We start from the raw sequence: 19,526 nt of genomic DNA, 5'->3' as shown, positions 1-19,526 counted from the left end.
GTCTTTTTTAGTCATTTTGTGTCTTTTTTTGGTCATTTTGTGTTTTTTTTGGTCATTTTGTGTCTTTTTTGGTCATTTTGTGTCTTTGTTTAGTCATTTTGTGTCTTTTTTTGGTCATTTTGTGTATTTTTTTGGTCATTTTGTGTCTTCTTTTTTTCATTTTGTGTCTTTTTGTGTCTTTTTTTAGTCATTCTGTGTCTTTGTTTAGTCATTTTGTGTCTTTTAGTGCATTTTTTTAGTAATTATGAGTCTTTTTTGGTCATTTTGTCTTTTTTTGGTAATTTTGTGACTTTTTTTGTCTTTTTTTGGTCATTTTGCTTCTTTCTGTGTCTTTGTTTAGTCATTTTGTGTCTTTTTTTTGTCATTTTGTGTGTGACAGTAGGGCTCCACGCTGCTTTTTTTTCTAGTCTGGATGTTAAGGAGTGAAAAGTGTCCTCCGATGTCTGCCACCAACGAGTAAAAAGCAGAGTATAAGTGCTCCAACGCTCAGAAAGTGTGATTTCAGTTCATCTCCCTTTTGATTTTCTTTTCCTTTCAGAGGAATGAGAGAGTGGTGGATGGAGTCTAGCAGCGAGTACGCCCTCCTCCTCATCATCATCATTATCATCATCATCATCGCATTTTGTTGTCTTTTTCTTGGTCATTTTGTGACTTTTTGTGTCTTTGTTGAGTCATTTTGTTTCTTTTTTTGGTCATTTTGTGTCTTTGTTAAGTTGTTTTGTGTCTTTTTTGGGGGGTTATTTTGTGTCTTTGTTTAGTCATTTTGTGTCTTTTTGTGTCTTTTTTGTAATTCTGTGTCTTTTTTGTCATTTTGTGTCTCTTTTTGGTCATTTTGTGTCTTTTTCTGGTCTTTTTTTGTCTTTTTTGGTCATTTTGTGTCTTTTTGTGTCTTTTTTAGTCATTTTGTGTCTTTTTCCGGTAATTTTTAGTCATTCTGTGTCTTTGTTTAGTCATTTCGTGTCTTTTAGTGTATTTTTTTTTAGTACTTTTGTGTCTTTTTGTGTCTTTTTTTAGTCATTTCTGTGTCTTTTTTTGGTAATTTTGAGTCATTCCGTGTCTTTGTTTAGTCATTTCGTGTCTTTTAGTGTATTTTTTGGGGGAATTTTGTGTCTTTTTTGGTCAATTTGTGACTATTTTTGTCTTTTTTTGGTCATTTTGCTTCTTTCTGTGTCTCCACGCTGCTTTTTTTTCTAGTCTGGATGTTAAGGAGTGAAAAGTGTACTCCGATGTCTGCCACCAACGAGTAAAAAGCAGAGTATAAGTGCTCCAACGCTCAGAAAGTGAGCTTTCAGTTCATCTCCCTTTTGATTTTCTTTTCCTTTCAGAGGAATGAGAGAGTGGTGGATGGAGTCTAGCAGCGAGTACGCCCTCCTCCTCATCATCATTATCATCATGGCTCTTTCTCTCCTCTCCATCTCTCTGCAGGTCTCGCCTCTTTCTCTCTATCATTACCCACTGCTCACTCGCCAGGTGGGACGCCATTAACAAACACAAAATAGCTTCCCAGAGACGCGAGAACCATCTCCCCACGGCTCCGCTGGAGTTATTCCAGCCCAATAAAAACAAACTGTTTCTTCAAGATCGGCGGGGAAACAGGATCTGTAGGTAGACTCTGGAGAGACACACAACTTTATCTGTGTGTAGCAGCTAATCGCTGCTCAGTGCTGAACTGAATACATGAGCAACGGTAATGGAAGAGACATATTTCAGTGCTGACTGCAGACACATTTCACTGCTCCACATGTTCCACAGAGGGCTTCGTTCAGATGTAGCCGCCAGCTATTTCACAGGGCCAAACACTCAGAGAGAAGAGGAGAAAAATCTAAACAAGACAGCAAGTCCAGATAGAAAGTTCTACCAATAATGAGACAAGTTTGTCTGGAGGAAAAGGTGTGATGTGGCAAAACATAGATCAGGGATGGGCTCACTTGAAGTGGCCCTCAGTACAACTACATGCATTTGTGCACTAAATCTTAAAAGTGCAGTGTAAAAATCAGGCGGCAACCTCCTGGTCTGAGCAGGGAGGCAAACCAGGAAGTGCCTTAAGTTGCATTCTATCAAAAATTCCAGCAGGGGGCGCCAAGTTTGGCTGCAAAAGCATTTTAGTCCATTCATTTCAATGCAAAATGAGAAAACGTCTCACTTGATTTATTAGCTCAGAAATGTTTTTTAGGACAACACTATGGTCTCAATTACTAGTAAAAAATCTTCTTCAAGACAATCTGATGTTAATTGTGTAAATAATGGCCCCATTTAGAAGAAAATAGAAGATAAAGAATCGTATGATTTGGGGCGGGGCTACCTTTGATTGACAGGTCACTAACAAGGCGAGCCGTCATCAGGAGAGAAGCAGAGCAATGCGTATCCACGGCAACGTGTCAATAAAGTTATATATAACGCTATATAGATATAAAAAAGGACGTTTAGCGGTTTGGTCTCATAACTTTGACCCTTACACTGTATTTTCACTTAATGACAGTTTATTTGAACGTTTTGTTCATTAAATGTCTTGTTCAGCGTTTGGTTGGACTAACAGACACTCCAAGGAGTCGCTGCTCAGTTTTCTGAGGTCAGTAACAAACATTTTGTTTATGTTTTTTGCCAAACAGTTCTTGACCAGTGAGTCCTGGGATTCGAACCAGCAACCCCTGTAGTAACAAGCCGATTTCCTGACCTCCAGGCCACAGACCACACATATATAATACATATATATAACACATATATAACAGTGTTTAAGCTACTTTCGGACAAACTATACCACTGTAGGCCTATTCTATATTTCATAGGCCATTTTTATTTAAGATATTTTTTTATTTAAATGTGCACTTTATGGAGCTTTGATTTAAAAAAGGTTCTCCTGTTGTTATACAGTACTTATGTTCACTTAAATAAACGGTTTCAATAAAACTACCTGTGACATGTCATATTTGACTTTGACTGAACATTTGCTCTCACTTTGAGATAAAAATATCAGGATATATATCGTATATCGATATTCAGACTAAATATATCAGGATATGACTTTTGCTACTCAGTTGCTACGACGAATTTTGGACAAATAATGAAGCAGACAACAACTAAAACACCTCCCTGTCTGAAATTATGTCATTTAATATTCATTTTGTGCATTTATATTTTTTTCCTAACTGATTTGGCGACCACCAGAAATCATCTAGTGACCCCAATTGGGTTCGGGACCCCCAGGTTGAGAATGGCTGCCTTATGCATGGGTTTCCTCTCACCAGGGAGCTGAGGGCCCTCCATGGGGCCTGGGCCACCCCGAGGTCGTCTAGGATGCTGGAGAAGATGGAGCGCTCCTCGGCCCGGTCGATCTGCAGGGGGCTGGTCCCCAGAATGTTCACCCCGCTCAGGTGGAGAGGAACGGCCATGTTGTTGGGGGATCTGACCTCCCACTGACACGATGCTGCCAGAGCAGCCCTGAACACAGAGAACGGAAACACAAGAAATGTTATGTTAAAGAAAGCTGAGGTTTTTATTGTAGTTTACAGCGTGTTTTATATTGGTTTTGGTTGTGTTATGACATTATCGCCTTTTATTGCATAGTTGTCAAATTTACCACGGCACCTGAAGTAGGCGCTGCTCATGCACATTGCATTATTCTGAAGGACTTGCTAAAAGGTAAAAAAAAAACGTGGATTAGCAAAAGACACAAAATGACTGAAAAAAACACTAAATTAATTTTAAAAAAAGACACAAAATGACCCAAAAAATTACACAAAATGACTAAAAGAAGACACAAAATTATTTTAAAAAGACACAAAATTACTTAAAAAAGACACAAAATTACCCAAAAAGACCCCCCCCCCCCCCCCCCCCCCCCAAAAAAAAAAAAAACAAACACCTAAATTACTTAAAAAGACACAACATTACCAAAAAAGAAACAAAATTACCCCAAAAATAGACAAAACTACTAAAAAAAAAACCACAAGATTATTTAAAAAAGACACAAAACTACTAAAAAAAGACAAGATTATTTAAAAACGACACAAAATTACTAAAAAAAGACACAAGATTATTTAAAAACGACACAAAATTACTAAAAAAAGACACAAGATTATTTAAAAACGACACAAAATTACTAAAAAAAGACACAAGATTATTTAAAAAAGACACAAAATTACTAAGAAAAGACAATATTATTTAAAAAAGACACACAATTACAAAAAAAGAGGATATTATTTAAAAAAGACACAAAATTACTTAAAAAAAGACACAACATTCTTTAAAAAAGACACAATATGACCAAAAAAGACACAAAATGACCAAAAAATAGACAAAATTACTAAAAAAAGACACAAGATTATTTAAAAAAGACAAAAAAATTACTAAAAAAAGACACACAGGGACCTTCCACACACAAGTCCTGGACCTCCTGCCTCCTATCAGCCAAGATTAACAATCTGAAAGCTTCCAGTTATTCTGATCACTGATCACACAGGGAAAATATGAGACAAACACACACAGTTGATCCTGGAGTTTAGTTATCACCGCAGACAGTGTGTGTGTGTGTGTGTGTGTGTGTGTGTATGTGTGTGTGTGTGTGTGTTTAATAACAGCCAGCGCTCCCTTGTCCTGTCTGTCTGATGGGAGGAGAAGCTGTTTCCATGGCGAGGCCAGCTTGTATCTCTTCATTATTCATGTGTTATTGTGTCTCTGCTCCTGTCCAGCTTTATCTCACCGCTCTAACGCCATGTTTATCACACACACATGAAGACAACCAGAGGGGACCGTAGCGGTGAGAGGGATTGATGCTAACGCTATCACCCTGAACAAACACACACTTAATCACACTCTGATCCCATCGCTACTTTAACTGGATTACCATTCCTCTGCAGGAGAAACTCACTGGACGTCAGTACTCAAACACACGACACAACAAAAACACACAGATATCAACAAACATGTATGGTATTAGTATATTCTCTCCTGTTACACTCATAAAATGACCCTAGAGCAGGGGTCTCAAACTCTAATTACCTGGGGGCCGCTGGAGGAAAAAAAAAGACACAAAATGACAGAAAAAAATTAAATTACTTAAAAAGACACAAAATGACCAAAAAAAGACACAAAATGACCAAAAAAGACACAGAATTACCAAAAAAGACACAAAATTATTTAAAAAAAGACCCAAAATTACCCAAAAAAGACATAAATTGACCAAAAAAGACACAAAATTACTAAATAAAGACACAAAATGACAGAAAAAAAACTAAATTACTTAAAAAAGACACAAAATGACAGAAAAAAAGACACAAAATGACCAAAAAAAGACGCAAAATCATTTAAAAAAGACCCAAAATTACCCCAAAAAAGTCACAAACTGACAGAAAAAAACTAAATAACTTAAAAAAGAAACAGAACAGTGTGTGGATTCTAGAAAAAAAAAGGCACGAAATGACCAAAAAGACACAAAATGTCAGAAAAAAAACAAAAAAGAAAAAATTATTTTAAAAAGACACAAAATTACTATGATTAAAAATAACTAAAATAAAAATTGTGGCCCCCTGCAGCATTTAAGTTGCCCGTCCCTGCCATAGACTGCATAAAAATAACAAACAAAACATGATTTTATGTGGGTGTGCTGTAGATGTGAGGTGGTCATAAACCAAAAAAATATATATTTTGTAAATATGGGAATGACAACGAAATAGAAGAGTGGAAAAGCTATTTTTTTCTGCACAAACACATGCACCAAGAGAAAGTGATATATGCTGGAAACATGAGGGAAGGAGCCTTTATTTATGCCCTGGAGCGAGGTCTGCAATCATCAGGTTCAGCCGGAGCAAAAGGTGGGAATTATGTATCATTATATACATAATATATCACGTCTTGACATGTACGTGAAATCACATCCTCATTAAAAAGATGTTCAGTATAACTCATGGCAGCCTAAAGTCAAGTTTTATATCACTGTATATAACTTTTTTTAAATAAAACTTTTTTAAAGTGCATTTTAGTAATACTTCCTGTTTTTTAACTCTTTGGAGACTTGGGCTGTTCAGTCAATTTTGGTGGAGGACTAAAAGACTCCAGGTCTCATTTATACCAACTGCCATTTATTTAACTAATAGAAAGTAGCCCTCAAATTGCTCATCTTCACAAGTCTGTTTCTTGCACATCTGCACATTGCACTTTTTATCTATACTAGGTAGTAACTCTCCATTTAGGGGTATCAGCTCTGCAACGAACATGTGTCAGTGATTTTATATGCGTATGGCGTTTCTTTGAACTGTGTTTTATTAGATATTTATTGGGTCTTATTATGTTATGTTATCGTTGTGTACCTTGTCTTGTATTGTTGTGTACCTTGTCTTGTGTGTCCTGCTGCAAAACAAATCTCCCTTCAAGGGACAAATAAAGTGATTCTGATTCTGATTCTGATTCTGATTCTGATTTTTGAATATTTTTCATTTACCACTAGCTACAAAATGTGTCTTTTTTCCTTTATGCTAAGGAATTTTTAATTGTGGAACCACAGTCATGGAACAAATTCATTAATACATTTATACATGTACTTAGGAGACAATAGGTCCAAATAAAACACAACGGAATTACTTAAAAAAAAGACACTAAATGACAAAAAAAAAAAAGACACAAAATTACCAAAAAAGACACAAAATGACAAAAAAGACACAAAATGACCAAATAAGACACAAAATTATTTTAAAAAGACACAAAATGACCCAAAAAATTGACAAAATTACTTAAAAAGACACAAAATCATTAAAAAAGACACAAAATTGCTAAAAAAAAAAAAAAAAAAAAAGACACAAAATTACCAAAGAAAGACACAGAATTACCAAAAAAAGACACAAAATTATTAAAAAAGACACAAAATTACCAAAAAAAAGACACAAAATTACCAAAGAAAAACAGAATTACCTAAAAAGACACAAATTTATTAAAAAAGACACAAAATTATTTAAAAAAAGACACAAAATGACCCAAAAAAGACACAAAATTACCAAAAAAAGACACAAAATTATTTTAAAAAGACTCAAAATGAGTGAAAAACACTAAATTACTTTAAAAAAAGACACAAAATGACAAAAGAAAGACACAAAATTATTTTAAAAAGACACAAAAAAGACACAAAATTATTTTAAAAAGACAAAATTACTTTAAAAAAACACTAAATTATTTAAAAAAGACACAAAATTACCAAAAAAAGTAATTAAAGGGACCTTCCACACACAACACAGTAAAGTGCCATTCATATAAAACTCACATTAAACTTTCATATCAAGGTGGAGGCCACAAAATATCATCACGAGGGCCACAATTGGCCCGCGGGCCGCTTGTTTGAAACCCATGCTCTAAAGCCACACGGTGATGTAAAGTTACCACAAACACATGAGCTACAAGTGTTACAGAGAGAACAACAAACCATTAAAATAAACCCACACACCTAAAACCATCAGCAGCAGCTCTAGACTGAAGGAAGGAAGGAAGCTGCATAATAAGAGTCCTAATTAGGACTCAAACAGAGTTTCCACTTCCTGTTGGACAGAGAGAGTTTTGTTTGGCTGCTTTTAATGACCAGAACCGTCCTGGAGGATCAGGCAGAGAGCTTATGACACACAAGTTTATAAATGACTTTATAAATAAATATGAATCAACTCACAGGTTTTTTTTTCTGAGGGGAAATGGGTAATGGTTCATCCATGCCACTGTGAGCAGGGAATGTTTTTTTTATTCCTTTTATTCCTTTTCAGCCCTGTGGACAGCTGCTCTATGGGCCTCCAGGATAATAAGTCAGAGTCATGCTGCTAATGTTTTATTTCTACTCTTTTCTACTGAAGAATTATTCTTGAGGAGTACAGTCACGTCAAAACAAGTCAGAAAGCTTTAGTCGGAGAAATTATGTGCACACTGTGACCCAATAAATCTATTTGCCAGCAAAATTGAGCAAATATTGTTTTGTCTTTTCCGACCTCTGACCACGTCGACGTGATTGATTTATTTACTTATTTACGTGTCGTGTTCATGCTCGGCACAGGGGAATTGATTTCTGTGCAATATTTCAATCAGAATCCACTCAATACACATGAATATATAAGTGTTTAGTATTATTGACGGATGTAAGCCTTTGATTGACTGGACCATGAACCTGTCCCAATGCATGCTGGGATAGCAGCCCAGACCAGACCAGGATCATGCAGTGTAAAAAAGGTCTAAAAACCAGATCAAACAGTAAATCTGAGGGAAGTGATCTTGCTGCATGGACAGATAATTTACCTTGACAATAATTCTTTAATTAAGATTATTAAATCTAGAAATAAGCATGTTGAATGCTTAAAATAAGAAATTAACCCTTAAAACAAGGTAAATTATCTAACACTTCTAAATCAGAAAGAAAAATAATTGCCAGTGCATTTTGTGTCTTTTTTAAATAATTTTGTGTCTTTTTTAGTAATTTTGTGTATTTTTTTGGTCATTTTGTCTTTTTTTTAAATAATTTTGTGTCTTTTGTGGTAATTTTGTGTCTTTTTTTGGTCATTTGTAATAATAATAATAATAATTGCCTTTCAAGGCACTCAAGGTCGCCTTTGTTTCTTCTTTTAAGTAATTTAGTTTTTTCCTGTCATTTTGTGTCTTTTTGGTAATTTTGTGTCTTTTTAAAAAAATATAATTTTGTGTCTTTTTTGGTAATTCTGTGTCTTTTTTTGGTCATTTTGTTTCTTTTTTTAAGTAATTTAGTTTTTTTCCTGTCATTTTGGGTCTTTTTGGGTTATTTTGGGTCTTTTTTAATAATTGTGTGTCTTTTTTTTGGTCATTTTGTGTCTTTTTTAAGTAATTTTGTGTCTTTTTTTGGTCATATTGTGTCTTTTTTAAAGTAATTTCGTTTTTTTCTGTCATTTTGTGTCTTTTTTATCAATTTTGTGTCTTTTTTTGGTCATTTTGATACTGCCTCCAGCGGCCCCCTGTCTTAGAGTGAAGCAGGAATGAGTCTTAAAACCCAGAAATCGGTGGGTTAGCATTTTTGCACTTCTGATTCCCTCGAAGTCTCCAAGTCAATAGGGTTTCATGAATCAACACAGAGGTTTTGGAGGGGAAATGCATGCTCAATGCAAGCATGCATCAATAGTAGTTGTAGTGTTTTGAGTTTTTTCAGTGCAGAATAAGTAATAACGCTGTGTGTCTCACCTCCTGCTGGGTGATGTCCAGGATGCGCTCCAGGGTCAGCTCCTCAAAGTAAAGACGGTCACATTCATCAAAGTCGGTGCTGACGGTCTCGGGGTTGTGGTTCACCACCACCGTCTTCTTCCCCATCTGCCTCAGAGCTCTGATGCTGGACACGGCACACCAGTCGAACTCTACACTGCTCCCTGGAGGATCCGTTACACATTAGAGTATGTTGGCTGTAAACTGTTAAAAACATTCAGCACAACAAACAGGAACTCACCGATATGGTACGGCCCACAACCAAGAACCATGATCCCCTGGTCTCTGAACTCCAGGTCATGCTCCTGATTGGATAAACAGACAAAAACACTGTTGAAGAACTGCAGAAACACCAATCTCAATTATTATTTAAATGTTGAGGTTGTTGTTGGTTTTGACATATAGAAGGCTGCACACATGGCAGGCAGCAGCAATGACACATGTCCACCAGCAGGTGGCGCTATAATGAAGGCCAGAGTGTTTTGGCTGTAACTCCAATATACTATGTTATATAATTTGTGTTGCCAGTTTATTAGGTACACCTGGCAAGATTATAAAGTACACCTGGCAAGATTATAAAGTACACCTGGCCAGTTTATTAGGTACACCTGGCCAGTTTATTAGGTACACCTGGCCAGTTTATAAAGTACACCTGGCCAGTATATTAGGTACACCTGGACAGTTTTTTCTCTTTCATTTTGTGTCTTTTTGGTCATTTTGTTTATTTTTTTGTCATTTTGTGTCTTTTTTTAAATAATTTTGTGTCTTTTTTAGTAATTTGGTTTCTTTTTTTAAAGTAATGTAGTGTTTTCCTGTCATTTTGGGTCTTTTTGGGTCATTTTGTAGTAGATTATAAACTACACCTGGGCAGTTTATTAGGTAGGTGTATTAGGTACACTTGGCCAGATTATAAACTACAACTGGCCAGTTTATTAGGTACACCTGGCCAGATTATAAAGTACACCTGGCCAGTTTATTAGGTACATTTGGTCAGTTTAATGTCAAAAGCGTTTTGGCCAGTAACTCTGGTATACTATGACGCACAATAAAAATTCTTACATGCACGCGTTCACTGAGCTGAGCTGAATTTTGTCAATCCCATTTCTGCCTGAACTAGATTTAGTGCATGTTAGCCACTAGGAGACACTTTAAAAAGAAGCTGAAGAATTTACCAAACTTCCTTTTTTCACTTCATCTCCGTATATCAGTCCAATCGTCATTCACTTTGGAGCCTATTAACACGACTCACAGTCTGTTACCTATTGTACTTTCTGTTAGATATCATTTTGATTTGGTTACATACACCATATTGATACTAACAAATGTTTTTCTTTTCTCAGGTAACAGTTCCCACATACCTGCCCGTGATAGGTGCAATACAGGTAGTTGGTCATGGCCGGATACTCTGCTGCCAGGGTGTCAATCTGAGAAGAGGTACCAGAGGAAACAGGTTAAAACGGGTCAGAAAAGATACTTTGTCTACCACAAACCTACAAAATAACAGTAATAGTTACAAGTTAACAGTGAATATTATCAGATACAACATACAGACCAAGGACCTTCCTGCTGTTAGGCAACAATGTTTATTTTTAATACTCCGGTACACATTGGAAATAAGTCTTATAATAGTAAATATTTAAATAAAAGATGTGCAAATTCCATTTTTCTTTTTCTCAATGCAGATTCCAATACCTAAACATAGAGTGGCGTCTGCGGCCTCGAGCACAGTTTCCAAATTTATTTTTTGACAATTTTTCCTATAAACTCTAGCGATGATGTCATCACTCTAGCCTCTCCATAGGGTAACATTGGGGGGATTTTTTGGCGTGTTTTTGCAAAATAATTAAAAAAAACGTTTGCAGAAACCCTTAGAAAAGTCACAGCACACTAGTCATGGCCAAGTCGGTAGATTTGATATTTTTTTAGTGCATGTGCGACCAAAACTCTAGGAGGAGTAGTCGACCGAAAAAACACAGAAGAAACGGAAAAATAAATAGGATTAAGCCTAGTGAATAGTATACAGTGTGCTCTTTCAAGCAAACTCAATAAAGAGATAAAATGACTGGTCTTTAACTGGTAAATAGTGCTCATATTATTTCCTCAGGGTTTTGCACGTTTTGACCCACGGACCAGGAATTACACTCTAAACATGTCAATAATACTAAAAAAAGACACAAAATGACAAAAAAAAGACACAAAATGACCAAAAAAAAGACACCAAATGACTAAAAAAGACACAAAATGACCAAAAAAAGAAACAAAATGACCAAAAAATACACAAAATGACCAAAAAAGACACAAAATGACTAGAAAAACCCCACGAAATGACCAAAAAAAGGAAACAAAATGTCCAAAAAAAGACACAAATTGACCACAAAATTATCAAAAAAAGACACATGACTAAAAAAGACACAAAATGACCAAAAAAAGACACAAAATGACAAAAAAAGACACAAAATGACAAAAAAAGAGACAAAAGACACGAAAAGACACAAAATGACCAAAAAAAGGAAACAAAATGTCCAAAAAAAGACACAAATTGACCACAAAATGATCAAAAAAAGACACATAATGACTAAAAAAGACACAAAATGACCAAAAAAAGACATTAAATGACCAAAGAAGGCAGAGCTGACTTCCAAAATGATTTGGCGACCCCCAGAAATCATCTCGCGACCCCAACTGGGGTCCCCACCCCAAGGTTGAGAATGGCTGGCTTAGCGTAATGCCCATAATCATTTAATATGAGATACTTACATGTAATATAGTTTATCAGTTAATTGGGTTCATGTTAATGTACTTTTAGTGCACCAGGAATTACACTCTAAACATGTCAATAATGTATGGGATGGAAAGACAGACGATTATAGCTTTGACCCTAGCTTCCTATATATTTTCGGACTTTACATGAATGGCCAAAGGAAACTAGTGTCTGTATGTGTGTTTGTATGGATCAGGCAGTTATCTCATTCTATCTGATCTATGCTGGAGCCCAGTGCTGCTCACCTGTTTGACCCAGGGTTTGATGCCGTGGCTGAGCCTCAGCTCTCTGGCTGCTCGCTCGCTGGAGCCCAGGATCTGTCCAACCTGCCGGTCTGAGAAACCATCCTGCTTGGCTTTCATCAGCAGCCCCTTGGGAACCGTAGCGCTGTAGGAAAAGTAACAACAAGTAACAGTAATTACACATCTGGTTTGTGAAACCCTTCAGGATTTCATATTTTCCCCAGACGGCAACCTCCTGGTCTGAGCAGGAAGGCAAACCAGGAAGTGCCTTAAGCTGCATTTTACCAAAAAATTCCAGCAGGGGGGCGCTAAGTGTGGCTGCAGAAGCATTTTAGTCCATTCATTTCAATGATGATTTGGGGCGGGGCTACCTTTGATTGACAGGTCACTAACAAGGCGAGCCGTCATCAGGAGAGAAGCAGAACAATGCGAATCCACGGCAACGTGTCAATAAAGTTATATATAACGTTATATAGATATAAAAAAGGATGTTTAGCAGTTTAGTCTCATAACTTTGACCCTTTCACTGTAATTTCACTTGTGAATTCACTTTTTAAGTGAACAGTCAGGTTTTTCAGGGTTGAGGATATTTAAATGCAGGATTTTAAGCATCAAATTTTTGTTGATTTTATGATTTTTTGTTTTTATTTGTATACATGCATATTTTATTTTGTGCGGGCAGTACACAGTTTACATTTATTTATTTTTATCCTATTTTTAATGTATTTTATCTTATTGCATTTTATTGTTGTATTGTTTACTACATCTCTTTGTTTTGTGTTATATATTTATTGTTTGTGCAGCACTTTGTAAACCTTGTTTTTGCTAAAATTGTGCTATAAAAATAAAGTATACTGAATTGAAGATCACTGCCTGAATCATTAAACTCAATATGCATTGGAACAACAGTGCTTTTTGTCATTTTATGCCTTTATATCTATATCTCCATTAATGCCAAAAGAAAAGTGCAAGAGTTACTGTTTGATTCATTCTGGTAGCACACTATGTCACCTGCAAAGTCGAGGTTAGCAGAGTCTGTCAATCATCTGCTCAGCTTAAAAGTTTAATGCACATTCTGCCTGACATGAATGTGCTAGTGAGGAAAAAGCAGCAGAGATAGATGAAAAGATGGACAGGTGAGTTTATTATTGAATGTTTTTCTGTCTGTGGCTCCTCTCATATATCTGTGTATTTTCAAGTTCACTGAACTAAGAGGGTTATTCCACCAAGCGGGTCCTGACCGGCTTGTCTACGCAGCGCTGTGGACAGCAGGGCGCCGCCCACCTCGCACTGATCAATAACGCATCGACAACCCAGGCGCCAAGGTGCCAAAGCACCAGGTTGGCAAGTGCAGCCATTTAAAAAAACTCTTTAATCGATAAAACATTAGTGCCAGCTGTGAGGTTAAACCAACACAATGGTCTCACAGGAATCCGTGAAATAGCCACGGAATCACTCAAATTTCCGTGAAACTGACACGGATTTCGATACAATGCAAATTAACCCATTAAAGCCGGGAAAGCGGATACGTCGTTTTGTAGTATTTGTATAAGCTCTCAAATACTTTTTGAATTTCATTTCTATCTGCTACAGAGGCTGAAAAATCTATTATTTAGTAGAAGCATTGACACTTCTGTTGGATTTGAATTTGATTATGTACATTGACTGAGTGAATATTTAGAAAATAAAACATATATTTCTCGCTAGAAATGTGATCAAAATCCATTTTTATGCAGAAACTAAGTCAAAATAACTGTCCGCCATGTTTTTTGTTCTGACCGCCGGGACCTTGAAAGTCACATGACTTGGAACAAACCAAAGTAAAGGATCTGAATAATTTTTCCCACCACTGGTGTTGATACAGTAATCAAAAATTACAGTCAAATCTTGTTGGTTACCCTTTAATTAGGGCCTCGGGGCAATCGCACCGAGCACTGGTCCCATACAGCAATAGCTGTAGGGACCAGTGCTGCACTACTGTTATACTGTGGATTTTTTCTTCTTCCTCTTCCGGACGCAATTTCGTCCCACTACTAGTCCTACAACTTGAAGAGTTGCAGGACAAATTATACATCAAAACATGCAGTTTGATTGGGATCGGTGTGCTATTACTTTTCTCTACAGAATACGAACTTTTTGCAACGTAAGTCGCGAAAAACTGCCCAAAATTTTGCATTGAAATGCATGGGACGGCCGACAAAAAATGAGCGAAAAAGAACAATAATTGGAGATTTTTAAAAGTCTACTTCTCCGGCATAATTTCACCTAGAGACTGCATTTAAACTTTAAACAGTAGACACAAGTCTTGTGTATCGGTGTATTAATCCACGTTTCGATAGGTCATATAGTTTTTTATCAATCCCTGTTCAATGACCATGATCATTTTTGGAGAAATTCTGAGATTATAATGGGTGTGTATTGCACGGAATGTTCGTGTCACAGTGTGTGACATCATCGCCAGAGTGTAGAGGGAGAGAAGAAATTGTCAAAAAATAAATTTGAAAACTGCGCTCCAGGCCGCAAATTCCACTCTACAGAAATAATTTATACATAGAAATGTAGGAAAATTTGTCTTCTCACTCACAATCCTCTGGTAAAGCTGTCAGAGTAATAGTTTGGGCGTAGGACGCACAGATGCGCCACCAACACCACCAACAGCCTCATTGGCTCCCATATTAAAAACGCAGGAAGATTTCGGAAAAAAGGAAGATGGAACAGTTTTTTTAGATCGCTCTAACAAAGCTATTTTTTAATTTTTCAATGATCAATGATAGGTATTATGGTTTTGCCAAAAATGCTTTCTGTTCGAGGCCAGAAATTCCAGTCCACCTCTGGCTGCTGTGACTCTTTCATTAACAGGTGTCAGTTATTTCTGTTGATTGCTTTGCTCTGATTGCATTTGATCTTTGATGTGATTACAGTTACAGATACACACACACACACATGCACGTAAGCACGCACACTCCTCACACATGCATACACATGCTTCAAACACACACACACACACACACACAGGTAACTTTATGTGATTTTAATTACACACACACACACACACACACACACACACACAAAGTAACTTTATGTGATTTTAATTAATTCATTTTGAGGTTAAAGGGCATAGTTTGAAATCTCTGAAGAATCTCATCATAGTGTACACACACCGGCAGTAGCCCCCGTGGCCCTTTCAGAATTTCCCCAGAGGAAATTTTCTAGTTTAACTTAAGTGTTGTGTATTAGGACTTGGTGAGACTGGAACAGTATGAGGTAAGAGGACAGTGAGAAAGAGGAGAGATTATTATATATGCAACTATACAAACAGCACTTCTTTCTAAAGTCATTATTTAGCCTTTTTATCTAATATGGACACATTCTGGACAAAAGAGGTGAACCTCATACTCTGCTTTTATTGTTTATTGGTGTTTGGCCATTACCACCACAAGATCAACCTGAGAGTCAGTATATAAAGAAGACAATTAAAAAATATATATATGTTTGTTTGCTGTTTTGCAAATATTTAAATCAGTCAAAGGTTCCAATATCAACTGTGGCACAATAATGGGATTTCTCCAGGAACAGTTACTCGTAGCCTTGAATAAAAGATGAGGTGAGGTACATATTTGCTGCATCCAACAGTCTTTTAAACAAACTACAAGTGGCTCAAAACAAGGCTGCAACACTAGTTCTTGGTTGTTCTCCAAGAATGTAATGTACAAATTATGTTATTCACGATTATACACAAAAAGACACAAAATGACCAAAAAAAGACACAAAATGACCAAAAAAAGACACAAAATGACTAGAAAAACCCCACAAAATGAACAAAAAAAGACACAAAATGACCAAAAAAAGACATTAAATGACCAAAGAAGGCAGAGCTGACTTCCAAAATTATTTGGCGACCCCCAGAAATCATCTCGCGACCCCAATTGGGGTCCCGACCCCAAGGTTGAGAATGGCTGGCTTAGCGTAATGCCCATAATCATTTAATATGAGATACTTACATGTAATATAGTATATCAGCTAATTGGGTTCATGTTAATGTACTTTTAGTGCAGCATACTGCGTAATTTGCTATACGAATACATACTTCCTATGGGCACTGCACTAGTGTTCATTAAAACAACAATTAAATGGTTTTTTTTAAATTTCTGAACATGTTAATAAAGAAGATATAGTGTTTAAATATGACCCACAATGCCGTTGGAGTTGTTGCAGCTTCCTGTCTGTGTCTAAAGTGAAACCAAACACCTGAATGCATGATGGAGCTGATATTGATCTTCTGGTGTGACTCCCACTAAGGAAAGCAACGAGCGTGTTTCCTGTAATGTCACACTATTTCTTTTAACCGAGGTGGAGACGAAGGAATGAAGGAAATCTTATTTCCATTAAACTGCAACTTGCTCTACCTCCTTCTTATCTGAATTATTTATGACCTTGTAGCGTAACAATATTGGAAGTGTCGAGTGTGTTTTAACTCCCACTGCACATGGCCGGGCTGAGAAATAGCAGAGCTGAGAAACAGCGAAAGCAGAGAGCAGCTGAGTCAGAGTCACAACCAGGAAAAGGCATTTGATCTGAGCGCTCGGCTGTCTCCTCTGCAATTATTCTCTCCGTTCAAAACGGGACTCGGGGAAATCCTTTGCATGCAGTGAAGTTATGTACATTTGCTCTCGAAAAACACACCAGAACAGTGTGTGGTGGGTTTATCTGTGTGTGTGTATTCAAAGAGTGAAGAAAACTGCTGGATATTCTCACATGTGCTGACAAAAACACAAGCACAAGATTAAGTCTTACACTTAGTCAAGTTTGAACCAGACTTACACTTGTACAGGTGCATCTAAGTACATTAGAACATGGGTCTCAAACTCGCGGCCCGCGGGCCAATTGTGGCCCTCGTGATGATATTTTGTGGCCCCTACCTTGATATGAAAGTTTAATGTGAGTTTTATATGAATGGCACTTTACCGTGTTGTGTGTGGAAGGTCCCTTTAATTACTTTTTTGGTAATTTTGTCTTTTTTTGGGGTAATTTTGTGTCCTTTTTTAAAATAATTTTGTGTCTTTTTTAAGTAATTTAGGTTTTTTCTGTCATTTTGTGTCTTTTTTGGGTGATTTTGTGTATTTTTCTAATCATTTTGTGTCTTTTTTGGTCATTTTGTGTCTTTTTTTGGTAATTCTGTTTCTTTTTTAAGTAATTTAGTTGTTTTCTGTCACTTTGTGTCTTTTTTGGGTGATTTTGTGTCTTTTTTTAAAGTAATTTAGGTTTTTTCTGTCATTTTGTGTCTTTTTTGGGAGATTTTGTCTTTTTCTAATAATTCTTTGTCTTTTTTGGTAATTTTGTGTATTTTTTGGTAATTTTGTGTCCTTTCAAAGTCATTTAGTGCTTTTTGTTCAGTCATTTTGTGTCTTTTTTGGGTGATTTTGTGTCTTTTTCTAATAATTTAGTGTCTTTTTTGGTCATTTTGTGCATTTTTTGGTCATTTTGTGTATTTTTTGGTCATTTAGGAATCAAGTAAGTAAAATTGTATTTAGTCTATTTTATATATATATATATATATATATATATATATATATATATATAGCACACATTCACTCCTCTACTACACAATATTGCATTATAACACAATATTGACACATTGGTATATTGTTGTTGTCAACAATATTATCATCATAATATATTAAAATATTTTTAATTACATACAGTATATTGTTACAACTGTGGGACACGGATGTTCTTCTGTTAGCCGGAGTAATAAAATAATTACAGTGAATGTATTAATTTTAAAAAAAACATATATGAATATAATTTCCCTGCAGGTTTAACAGAGTTGTGATCAGATGATATTTAATTAATCATCTGCAGCAAAGGGACAATGCTAACCTGCAAAACAACAAAGTCTAGAGCAGACATAATGAGAGCTAAGCTAAGAGACGGAGCTATAGACTGACAGGGACTGGGTCAGCTGGGGAACGAGGGAATGAATTTCAATATATTCCATAAAATGATAATAATCCATGAGTCTGCCTATGGTGCAATAGACTGCAACTTTATGGAAAGATGGGAGGATGTCCTATATTTTGGAGGACATCGTTCCACTTGACCAGATATTTCTGACCATCAAAGAGAAGGAGAGTCAGACGGATAACATAAAGTTAATGTACGTTACTAGCACACTACAGATATATATATGTATATATATATATATATATATATATATATATATTTATATGGCTGGAACCTTCTATCCCATTATCATATCTACATAACAACACATATCTAGAGTTTTCTGTTTGTGTGTGTATGACATAACCACACGGTAAAGCCTGTTTTTGAGTCCATAGTCCATAGTTGTGTTTCTATCAGGGTCAGTGACAAATAAGGGTTGGCAAGATGTCAAATGGTGTAACCACTAATTAATTGTAAATATATATATAATTATAAAAACTTTTTCCACCTGTAGAACCTGATAATGTAATACATTTTCGATAATGTAATAAAGTGCATTTCCCAATAATATAATACACTTTTTACCAATAATGTAATAAAGTATAACATTAATGGAAGGTTATTACATTATCAGGTTTTATTACATTTTTACATCGGGAATTTATTACATTATCAGGTTCTACAACAGTCCTGTAAAACCTGATAATGTAATAAATTCCCGATAATGTAATAAAAATCTGCACTTGAGTCCATTGAAAATGGAATAAAACCTGATAATGTAATAACTTCCCGATAATGTAATAAAGTGCATTTCCCAATAATGTAATACACTTTTTTTTTTTACCAATAATGTAATAAAGTATAACATTAATAGAAGGTTATTACATTATCAGGTTTTATTACATTTTCAATGGACTCAAGTGCAGATTTTTATTACATTATCGGGAATTTATTACATTATCAGGTTCTACAGGACTGTTGTAGAGCCTGATAATGTAATAAATTCCCCATTATGTAATAACCCCAATGATGTAATAAAAATCTGCACTTGAGTCCATTGAAAATGTAATAAAACCTGATAATGTAATAACTTCCCCGATAATGTAATAAGTGCATTTCCCAATAATGTAATACACTTTTTACCAATAATGTAATAAAGTATAACACTAATGGGAGGTTATTACACTATCAGGTTAGCCTTCATTTCGCAAGTCCTGATAATGTAATAATTCCCCCAATATTGTAATAATTTAACAGCAGACCACCCATACCTCGTTTGTGAAAAACGGATGAACGGGTCAAAAGTGAATAAACATTCAACTTTGACCTGTTGGTGGCGCTAGAGCTCTTGAGCTAGAGTTGATACACAGTATCACCACTTGAACCCAAGT

The 19,526-nt window shown here is 35.9% G+C and overlaps 1 protein-coding gene across 1 annotated transcript in view; it reads right to left on the bottom strand.

The window, feature by feature from the left end:
* cps1 (carbamoyl-phosphate synthase 1, mitochondrial) overlaps window positions 1–19,526 on the bottom strand; it is a 107,562-nt gene that overhangs the window by 49,462 nt on the left and 38,574 nt on the right. Inside the window, 6 exon segments of the mRNA XM_059342408.1 lie at window positions 3,243–3,398; window positions 3,400–3,438; window positions 9,169–9,350; window positions 9,428–9,491; window positions 10,545–10,610; window positions 12,193–12,334. Of these exon segments, the coding sequence (XP_059198391.1) occupies window positions 3,243–3,398; window positions 3,400–3,438; window positions 9,169–9,350; window positions 9,428–9,491; window positions 10,545–10,610; window positions 12,193–12,334 (649 nt within the window).

The sequence above is a fragment of the Centropristis striata genome, chromosome 10, assembly GCF_030273125.1.
Source record: "Centropristis striata isolate RG_2023a ecotype Rhode Island chromosome 10, C.striata_1.0, whole genome shotgun sequence".
Lineage (NCBI taxonomy): Eukaryota > Metazoa > Chordata > Actinopteri > Perciformes > Serranidae > Centropristis > Centropristis striata.
Note: the sequence above shows the minus strand (reverse complement) of the source record. Positions and strands in the feature narration are given on the sequence as shown.